Below are 10,858 nucleotides of genomic sequence, written 5' to 3'. Positions count from 1 at the left end.
TCTTGGCCTCTACAATGACTCGCGGAGGCCAGCCGATTATCAAATCAGTGTTTTTTATCCTCCCAAACAGGCCTGGTACCAATTTATCGAGCCCGGAGGGATTAAAGACTTGGTTTGCACTAGAGCGGTTTCTAACCATCGACCGTTTCTAACCATTCTAACGATACAGTGGAACTCTTACCGACTGCGTTACACCCGCCCCTCCGAAGCCCATAACTAAAATCAAATGCATAGAGTTTTTGCCAACAACTCTTAGTTCCGTCATATTGAACTGCGCAAATCGGCTGGGAGCCGTTGGCGTGTCTGTAGCGCGTAGTATTGTACTGCATCGTATTAAACGTGTTAATATAAAATTCAACATTCTAGTGATTGCTTTCAATTGCATTTATATTGAACAGAAACTCACATAATACTTCATTGTGCTGTTTACAGGAGTTTACTGCTTCACCTCCACCTATTTTAGGTATTTTAGGTTTTGAGAGCGGTCGTTAGGTACCCACAGCCGAATAAGTGCCTGCAGGAGAGGCTGCCGATAACCTAGAGCAGACGTATCCTAAACTACCTATGACCATTAAGCCACCCCACCAATCGCCAAGTCATTGAGATCGTGAGCCGTGTTTGCATTGCAATTACGTGACTGAGTTAGTTTCCAGGAAAGTTCGAACAAAAAAAAACGTAAATGTAGCATCGTAGGAAGTGCAAAGACGTGAAACGGAAATGCGTAAAACAGAGCAAAAACGAGTGGAAATTTCTAGAAGAATATTATTGTTATGCGTAACAGTTGTAGGGGTGCGTATCGTTAGCTACCTGCAGCCTCCGTGACAACCTATCACTGGGGGAAATGACTGGCAACGGAGATCGTTAACTGCGCTGCGCAGCAGTAAATAGCGTCAGCAGAGCATTGCGCTGCACTTGTCTTATGCCTTGCCCATCACACCGTCCATCCTCGGCCCTCATCTTCTAATGAGGTCCGAAACATGCCTCGCAGGGGCACGCTATCTCTGGTATTGCTTATGTATGGAGTATCGATCGCTTACTTATAAACATACATCAAACGATTGCACACGAAATGCTAGAAATAGAAAATAAGTGTTTTGTTTTGTGTAGAATAAACAAATCGAACATTTTACAAACTATTGCAGTATCTTAAATTAAAGCCTGCATTAAATACTCTGTACAAATACAAATATATCTATATCTTCTACACAGTTTTCCAATCACAAATCCACAACTTCCAACTTCCAGCATCTCATTTTAACACTTTTGACATTTATTTTGGAACATTTTCAGCTTCATTTCTGTTTTCTGATGTTGTTTTGTTCTTGTACAAATTCTACGCTTTTGCTTCACTTTTAGCATTTTCATTTTCTATGTTTTTTTTCCATTTTTTAAATTGTTACGTTGTTGCCTTTTTGCTTTTTACCCTTCCTAGAAGTCAACTCTATTAAATTATTGCAACACTAACACGGCAAATAACCTCAATGACTGGTGATGGATGGGCGTGACTTAGTGATCACAGCTAGCCTAAGATATGTCTGCTCTGTCCTACCGCCAGCCTCTTCTGCAGGCACTCATGCGGCTGCGGGTATCTAACGTCCCCCACAGTTGTTGTAGTCAGAAATCGTGGTAGGTTTAATCAAGTCATCACTGTATTGACTTGCGGCTTCAAAACAGGATAAAATCTGACGTTTTCTAATGTCAACTTGGATTAAGTTTTCTTCAAACCACCATTTATGCCCCATCTTTTTTTGTCGTTTTGTTCGCAGTTATTTTATCTATCTTTCTGAAGTCCACGGATCTCCTTCATTAGAGAGAACACAGCCGGTTAGTCGCGAGGCTACGCGGCGCGTCCCCCGGATAAGGGCTAATCGCGGACCAAAAGCGACCTTGTACCTGCCCTGAGACGCAGATGGATTCAGGGATTGGACTCCCTGTTTCTGGCGTGCCAGGATCGGCCCATAATACTACTGTATCCCACACGTCCGTCCGGCCAAAGCCCGCAATCAAGTGACTGGGAGGTGCTAGGGAGGCGTTTTGGAGTCGCCTCCAACAAATAAGCTCCACCTGTCCACTTCCGGGAGAGCGCAACGCTCTCCCAAAACTCATGGGAAAAGAGGCTTGCAACCTGCCCATGGGTTTCAAATTATATGTAAAACACAGTAATAGAAAAGAGTCTCCTGATTCCGCAGGAAAGCCTGGTACGGTAGCGCCAGGAAGAACGAGGTTGCAGGAGTCATCTATGCTACCGAAACGGAAAAGGACAAGGTAAACAATCGGTACTTACAACGCCCGAACGCTTGCATCGTACGCACCTATTAAAGATCTGATGATGCAAGCCAGGAAGTTTAAGTACGACGTCATCGGACTGACCGAGACGAGGCGACGCCACCCACTGAACGCCGTGTATGACACTGCAGAAGAACTGTTCTTAGGAGCATGCGATAGTAGAGGAGTTGGTGTCCTCGTCAACACGAATATGGCAGCGAACATCGACTCTTTCGAACAACATACAACCCGAACCGGACGTTAGCGGATAAGATGTGGTTCAACACCAGCTTTGACAATCTTCCTCGTTTGCGCTCCAACATCAAGCTACGAAAAAGTTCTACAGAGAACACATACCTTCTACAAGGGCATGATTGGTGATTTCAACGCCAAAATTGGCCCCAGAAGAACGATTGGAGAACTTCACATCGGAACCCACGCTGCCTTTAAGACAAGTTAAGAAAAACTATGACACAAAGCTTGACCAGTGATCTAGGAACTCTAAAATGCAATGAAATGAGTAACCGTTGATAGCGATTGTGGTGAGACAACTACTAGCTAACTATTCTTCTATGAGATCCGCCACTGCACCATTGCTGAATCCTTTGTCGCATTCGGACCCTCCTTTCTACGTTCCAACGTGTTTTGAAGCATTCATATATCTATATGTGCAAACTTTGAAATCCTCCACAACGGTTTACCGCCTCATAGTGGCGTGGAGGTGACACTGGGGGTTGAACTGCGATGCACGGCGGAGGTTCGTCCTCCGGCAGGGTCTCCCAAGCTGAGGAGTTCGACACATCCGATATTCCGACTTCTCGGAAGTCGGAATAATCGGAAGCTTAGCTAAGAGTAAACCACTGCTAAGATTCACCGTCTTGGCAAAATGTCGCAAGGTGGTTTCCTGATCCATATAGGTTGGGCGACGACCTGTGGTGAAAGCTGAGCTCGCCGTGGCATGGCTGCTTAGTTTGGGGAAAAGTCTCTTTGCCACTCCAGCATATTCACTGCCTCAGTACCCTGCACACTGTGCCCTGCCGTCTCAGACGTCGGATGGTATGGCGACCGGTGAGAGACGACCAAATCTCAGGTTGCTCAGGACGTCATTGATTCTGGACCAAGGCGACACACGCACGACTCGCCATGGAGACTGTCTCAGACTGTGTACTTACAACGCATAGTTTCCACATTACAACGAATAGTTTCCACAGACGCTGACCTGCATGCCCTTCTCGGAGCTGCACAGGGTATCAAATTTCACGTGATTGCTCTGCAGGAGACCAAGTGCAGAAGGAGCGACGTACGACAGATGAATGACGGTACACTCGTCATTCGTGGAGAGAAGGTTCCGTCGCGAAATGTAGGCGGTGCTGGTTTTGTTGTGCACCCATCTGTCGTCCATCTCGTCGATTCTCACGAGATCCTGTCACCTCGTCTGGCTATTCTTCGTCCCCGCCCTCTGCGCCAAAAATCCATCAGTATCACCAACTGCTACTCACCAACATCAGCAGCTGATGAATCCGAATTGGACGCGTTTTACGAGGAGCTGGAGGAAGTAATCCGCAACGAGAAGTCCTTCTACAGATTCGTTGTCGGAGACTTCAACGCAAAACTAGGAAAGGCCACAGAAGAGGAATACAGGATTGGAAGATTTGGACTAGGGGACCGGAATGAAAATGGCAATCGCCTCGAGGTGGTGTCTACGTGACGTTTCGGTAGTACCATTCTTTTGTAGTGGTTCTGATCACCGTCTCCTTCGTGCGAAAATAAGACCTAGCCACACGATGGAAAAGAACATCTGCTATCGGCAACGAAGGAGAAAAGAAGTCTACGACGATTGCGTACTCGAGGACTCCTGGTCCCAAGGCGACTGGCACGTCGAGGACCCTAACGTGGACTACGAGATGCTGCTCAGAAGATTACGAGCATGTGTTGAGCGTGCCTCGAAGCCACGCATGACAAACTTGGATCGAATTTCGAAGACCACCAAGGAATTGTTGGAGAGAAGAAGGACTTTGAGGCTTGATCCAAATTCATCGCACACTGAGCGGTTAGTAGCAAACATTAGCTGCAGAAAAGCGTTGCAGCAGGATCTTTCGAAATAGAGGCAGAAGATGATTCTGGAAGCAGCACAAAGAACGAGTCTAAAGAAGTGCCGCAGGGATCTCGGCGAGTATAATATTCCGCTAGCAGCCTTGCTGAGCGAAGACGGGACTCGCACTTCTTCCCGTCGTGAAATGGAAATCATTACGGAGAGGTTCTACTCGAAGCTTTTCCGTTCATCAACTCCTGTGTCAAGCTCGATCATCCCCACTGATGAAGCTCCACCACGGATTTTCCCTTCGGAAGTGCGAGTCGCTATCAAGAGCATGAAACCTGGCACAGCCCCCGGACCTGATTTTATATCAGCAGACTTTCTTCGGGCTGGTGGCCATCCGCTTCATGTAATCTTAGCAGCGCACATGACATCCTACCTTCAGAAAGAAAGGATCCCAGACCAGTGGAAGACCTCGCGAACCGTTCTTATCCATAAGAAAGGTGACCGAGAGGACTTTCGGAACTACCGTCCGATATGCTTGCTCAGCGTGTTATACAAAGTATTCACCAAGATCATCCTCACACGCATATCTAGGACGCTGGATGAAGCTCAGCCTCAAGAACAAGTTGGATTCCGCCAGGGGTTCAGCTGCTTGGACCATATCCAGACCGTGTCGAGGGTCATAGAGGTTTGCCGGGAATACCGCCTGCCCCTTGTTCTAACCTTAGTCGACTATGAGAAAGCCTTTGACAGCGTAGAAACGAATGCAATACTGTCAGCGCTGGTCGATCAAGGTGTGGACGCGTCGTATGTGAGGACATTAGCCAATTGCTACGAACGATGCACGAGTAGGATACAGCTTTTCCACCGCCCTCTCACCATACCCATTGGAAAGGGGGTACGACAAGGCGATACTATATCGCCGAAGCTGTTCACGGCTGCATTGCAATGGATAATGAAACCACTATCCTGGGAAGAAAGGGGCATACATGTTGATGGAAGATTTCTTTCGAACCTTCGTTTCGCGGACGACATCGTTCTCTTTTCGAGCAGTATCAATGAAGCAGAAACGATGTTCAACGAATTGAACGAAGCAGGGAAGAGAATAGGACTGCGAATAAACAGAAAGAAGACACAGTTCATGAAGAACGCCCACTGCGAGGACGGAGAAGTACAACTTGAAGGCTCCCAAATCGTGGAAACTCCGTCATACGTATACCTTGGACGTTCTATGAACGCGGAAAACGACTTGAAGGAAGAACTGAATAGAAGAATGAGAGCAGCATGGCCAGCATTCGCAGCCGTCAGGGAAGCTACGGACCAACTAACGGACCAAGATCTTCGTGCCCATCTGTTCGACTCGACAGTCCTTCCATCGCTCTGTTACGCAGTGGAGACGTGGGCAGACACCGCTACCACGTCTAGGAAGCTACTTACTACCCACAGAGCCCTTGAGAGATGTCTCCTGAAGTCTAACCGGCGTACACAACACCTTGCTGGTCTTCGTAGCTCCGACTTAAGGGGAATGTCCCGTCTTCGCGACCCAGTGGAATATGTATCGAAAGCAAAACATAGATGGGCCGGTCACATCATGAGAAGAATCGACGATAGATGGACTAAAAGAACGCTAGAGTGGATCCCAAGGGACGCTAAACGCCCCAGAGGGAGACCGCCAACGAGATGGGGTGACGTGTTCGCTGCACGGATGAACCAGCTGAGAGCTCAGCTGGATACGGCTCAAGGACCTCGTCAACGTCACTCACGAAGCTTGAGAACATCTTGGATGACAATGGCGAGGGAACGAAACGAGTGGAAGAGATGCTGCGGCCCGCACGTCCAGTGAAGACGGGCCATCTAAGTATCTAAGTAAGTAAGTAAGTAACTTTGAAATGTCAATTGTTTTGTGTTAACATGTCTTAGCTTGTTCTGTCGGCTACACCCAATTAGCTCTGATATCTCCCCCCCCCCCCCCCCAAAATCAGGTAGTAAGCGAAACGTGAATATCCGCAATATTCCATTTTCGCGCAGCCACTATGTGAGGTGACTAGGCGAAAAGCCAGATGCTAACAGATATTTCTTGGACATAACACAACAGGTGAAGAATGTTACAGCATGCGCCACTATTCTCTGAATGCCACTCCGCAACTACCGATCCTACTCTAACCAGAGTTCTTGCGCTGCTTTAACGGTACCGTTTGGGAACAAGTGCTTGCTAATTTTCGATGTTAATAGTTTCTATATTACAGTGAAGCCGTGAAACATCTTCAAATCCAGAATTCAGACGGATGAACAGCATAAGAAAGATCAATTTGCGGAGGAGAGACAACGAGGGTTGCAACATGGATTCCGCCTGTCGTACAGGTTCGGAAAGCTGTTTATTTGATTTTTTCTAGAATTACTTCTCAAAGCAATGTGATGGGTGCAAAGCATCCGTTTTGTGATGAACTAGAATGCTCCACGCTCCTTGAGGAATAAACTGCTATTATTTATTTAAAATTATTTAAAATAAACATTATTTAAAATAAGAAAACACCTTAATTCTGTTTCTTCCTGCTTTTACTTGAGGACTTTTGCATAAACAAGAAATGACCAGGTGGCCAATGCTAGATGCAGCTCAGACAACCTATTTCTGCGAAATAACTGTGAAGATGGATCAGAATGAATTTAAAAAAAAAACCAAAATCTCCTGCTGTTTTAGTTGCTGGTCCATGAAATGTATTCAATAATTGCATTTCTTCAGAACTAAAAAGAAAATCCGCAGTTATAAAGTGTAAAGTAAGCTCACTGAACCACATAAATACATGATAATACATAAGGACGTGATTTGACTTAGTGACTAACACACAGTCCATTGCTGCAAAGTCTAAGAAGTCAACAAAGGACGGGTACCGATAAGAAACACTGAAACCCTTCTAAAGACAACAGTAGCGTGGTTAAAGATGACTGATGAATATTACCGTCAAGACAAGCTCACCAGTTGAACGAAAAAGGCTGAAGAAAAGACTCCAAGAAGCAGAAAACTGCTCTGTTGTGGCGACTTCACCTCACAACAGAATCGGCAGATGAAACCGCGACGTCTTCTAGCGGGATGGTTTGCTGGAACTCTTGACCTTTAATCTACTAGTATTTTTATTCATTTTTTTTTATGAAAAGAAAGGAATGAATAATCGACGAGTTTGCACTGCACGCCTTGTTCGCTTCTTTCACAGAAAACTGAGGGACTACGAACTAATTGGAATTCGGATTCTGAACCAACAAATAAGCTTAGCAATTCCCACTCTGCTTCTTCTGCACTAAAAGAATCACAGAACAGAATCGAAATCGTAGAACATGAATCACTGACCACATAACAATAACGCGGAAAAAATGTTTTACTTCACGAAGAATCCACTTAAAGTGAAAGGGGGCTTCTAACTCCGAATTCATCGCTACTCACACATGTTTTCCTACTTTGTGTGCAGACCTAAGGGTAAGGATTGACGGATCGCTTCCCTGGAGAACAGAAAAATGACATTGTTTTACTACGTCCGTTACAGGGGAACAACAAAAGACCCCAGCCACTCACTCTCTTTTTGAATGGGACCAGGACTGCTAGAGAGTAAGAAACCGACTATTTAAGGAAGAGCAACAACGAAACAGAGCGTCCTCATTCGCAACGCGAACAGCACGCAAAGCTTGGCAATATCGACTGACCGCGAACGTCCCAGGCCGTGTCTGTCACGCGTTGCCCTCGATACTTGCGACGCGGCTGACCACCACGTGATGGTTCGGTCAACCTTACGTACCCGTTGTTATTGATCGTCAAGCTGATGGGTGCAACGTAGCATATGTCAGCGTTGAGAGTTTATTTCTTCGAGGTCGCCCATAACACAGGCGAACTTAGCAGCAGCATTCACAGCAATTGTCTTCATTTTGTGAGGTGCGCAAACCATCTTGTCGAAAGTGTCCCCGCAGACGACGTGCGGACGAAGGTGTTCATATTGCTGAGGTTGTGGGGGGAATGCCGCGCTATCATTGTGATGATTGCTAATCATTTGGAGACAGAGTCGAGCCTGTGGTTGGAACACGATCCTCCTGAAAACCACTCCACCCCTTTCGGTTCGCTTCAACATAATCACTCATGAACCAGATGAAATCTAAAATGAAAATAAAATTTGAAAAGAAAGGCCCAAAAAGTAACGAATGAAATGTATGTATGTATGTATGTATGTATGTATGTATGTATGTATGTATGTATGTATGTATGTATGTATGTATGTATGTATGTATGTATGTATGTATGTATGTATGTATGTATGTATGTATGTATGTATGTATGTATGTATGTATGTATGTATGTATGTATGTATGTATGTATGTATGTATGTATGTATGTATGTATGTATGTATGTATGTATGTATGTATGTATGTATGTATGTATGTATGTATGTATGTATGTATGTATGTATGTATGTATGTATGTATGTATGTATGTATGTATGTATGTATGTATGTATGTATGTATGTATGTATGTATGTATGTATGTATGTATGTATGTATGTATGTATGTATGTATGTATGTATGTATGTATGTATGTATGTATGTATGTATGTATGTATGTATGTATGTATGTATGTATGTATGTATGTATGTATGTATGTATGTATGTATGTATGTATGTATGTATGTATGTATGTATGTATGTATGTATGTATGTATGTATGTATGTATGTATGTATGTATGTATGTATGTATGTATGTATGTATGTATGTATGTATGTATGTATGTATGTATGTATGTATGTATGTATGTATGTATGTATGTATGTATGTATGTATGTATGTATGTATGTATGTATGTATGTATGTATGTATGTATGTATGTATGTATGTATGTATGTATGTATGTATGTATGTATGTATGTATGTATGTATGTATGTATGTATGTATGTATGTATGTATGTATGTATGTATGTATGTATGTATGTATGTATGTATGTATGTATGTATGTATGTATGTATGTATGTATGTATGTATGTATGTATGTATGTATGTATGTATGTATGTATGTATGTATGTATGTATGTATGTATGTATGTATGTATGTATGTATGTATGTATGTATGTATGTATGTATGTATGTATGTATGTATGTATGTATGTATGTATGTATGTATGTATGTATGTATGTATGTATGTATGTATGTATGTATGTATGTATGTATGTATGTATGTATGTATGTATGTATGTATGTATGTATGTATGTATGTATGTATGTATGTATGTATGTATGTATGTATGTATGTATGTATGTATGTATGTATGTATGTATGTATGTATGTATGTATGTATGTATGTATGTATGTATGTATGTATGTATGTATGTATGTATGTATGTATGTATGTATGTATGTATGTATGTATGTATGTATGTATGTATGTATGTATGTATGTATGTATGTATGTATGTATGTATGTATGTATGTATGTATGTATGTATGTATGTATGTATGTATGTATGTATGTATGTATGTATGTATGTATGTATGTATGTATGTATGTATGTATGTATGTATGTATGTATGTATGTATGTATGTATGTATGTATGTATGTATGTATGTATGTATGTATGTATGTATGTATGTATGTATGTATGTATGTATGTATGTATGTATGTATGTATGTATGTATGTATGTATGTATGTATGTATGTATGTATGTATGTATGTATGTATGTATGTATGTATGTATGTATGAATGAATGAATGAATGAATGAATGAATGAATGAGAGGATCGGTTCATGTGACGGTGCCAGTGATGGATAAGATCTGGTGGACCCTGTTGCAGCTGCTTCCAGGGGACCGATTCAGTTGACGGTGCCAGCAGCGAATAAGATTTGGTGAATCCTGTTCCAACAGGTCCCAGAAGATTGGTTCATGTGACGGTGAGAGAAATAGGTTATATTTGGTGAATCCTGTTCCAGCGGGTTCCAGAGGATTGGTTCATGTGACGGCGCCAGTAATGTATAAGATCTGGTGGACCCTGTTGCAGCTACTTCCACGGGATCGATTCAGTTGACGGTGCCAGTAGCGAGCAAGATTTGATCTATCCTGTTCCAACGGGTTCCAGAGGATTGGTTCATGTGAGGAATCGAGTAACGGAAGAGATTTGGTGAACACTGTTCCAACTCTTTCCAGAGGATTGGTTCATGTAACGGAGCCAGTAATGAATAAGATTCGATGAATCCTGTTTCAGCGAGTTCTAGACGATCGGTCCATGTGACAGTGAGAGTAATGGATAAGATTTAGTGAATTCTGTTCCAACTATTTCCAGGGGATCGGTTCATGTGACGGTGCCAGAAGGCGATGAGATTGTGCGAGACGTGTTCGTTGTATGGTGTCTTCCCTTGGTTCATGCTTCATCTTGCTTAATGTCCTTTTGACCCTGCTATACCCACCTTTGAATTTACGTTGCATCTAGGATATAATTATAATTTTAATTAGTTGGTTTAGTTAATTTTATTTTTTTTGGTAGGATATAATTCAGAAGTTAGTGAATTGTTTTGAAA

At 42.9% G+C, this 10,858-nt stretch overlaps 5 protein-coding genes across 5 annotated transcripts; 4 read left to right on the top strand and 1 right to left on the bottom strand.

The window, feature by feature from the left end:
• Positions 1-2,326: 2,326 nt before the first annotated feature.
• On the top strand, positions 2,327-3,973 carry RB195_022883 (uncharacterized protein; the record flags this gene model as incomplete). Its single annotated transcript, XM_064210123.1, has 3 exons — positions 2,327-2,452; positions 3,183-3,333; positions 3,477-3,973. 3 exons carry the CDS (start codon positions 2,327-2,329, stop codon positions 3,971-3,973), a joined length of 774 nt encoding a protein of 257 aa, XP_064066003.1.
• On the top strand, positions 3,575-3,973 carry RB195_022882 (uncharacterized protein; the record flags this gene model as incomplete). The annotated part of the gene is made up of 1 exon (XM_064210122.1): positions 3,575-3,973. One exon carries the CDS (start codon positions 3,575-3,577, stop codon positions 3,971-3,973), a length of 399 nt encoding a protein of 132 aa, XP_064066004.1.
• Positions 3,974-4,049: 76 nt separating this feature from the next.
• Positions 4,050-4,370, top strand: RB195_022881 (uncharacterized protein; the record flags this gene model as incomplete). Its single annotated transcript, XM_064210121.1, has 1 exon — positions 4,050-4,370. The coding sequence occupies one exon, from the start codon at positions 4,050-4,052 to the stop codon at positions 4,368-4,370; it is 321 nt and encodes a 106-aa protein (XP_064066002.1).
• A 9-nt stretch (positions 4,371-4,379) lies between these two features.
• RB195_022880 (uncharacterized protein) lies at positions 4,380-6,146 on the top strand (the record flags this gene model as incomplete). Its single annotated transcript, XM_064210120.1, has 1 exon — positions 4,380-6,146. The coding sequence occupies one exon, from the start codon at positions 4,380-4,382 to the stop codon at positions 6,144-6,146; it is 1,767 nt and encodes a 588-aa protein (XP_064066001.1).
• Positions 6,147-8,133: 1,987 nt separating this feature from the next.
• On the bottom strand, positions 8,134-8,415 carry RB195_022879 (uncharacterized protein; the record flags this gene model as incomplete). Its single annotated transcript, XM_064210119.1, has 1 exon — positions 8,134-8,415. One exon carries the CDS (start codon positions 8,413-8,415, stop codon positions 8,134-8,136), a length of 282 nt encoding a protein of 93 aa, XP_064066000.1.
• Positions 8,416-10,858: the final 2,443 nt, after the last annotated feature.

This window comes from Necator americanus, chromosome X (assembly GCF_031761385.1).
Source record: "Necator americanus strain Aroian chromosome X, whole genome shotgun sequence".
NCBI classification, from domain to species: Eukaryota; Metazoa; Nematoda; class Chromadorea; order Rhabditida; family Ancylostomatidae; genus Necator; species Necator americanus.
Note: the sequence above shows the minus strand (reverse complement) of the source record. Positions and strands in the feature narration are given on the sequence as shown.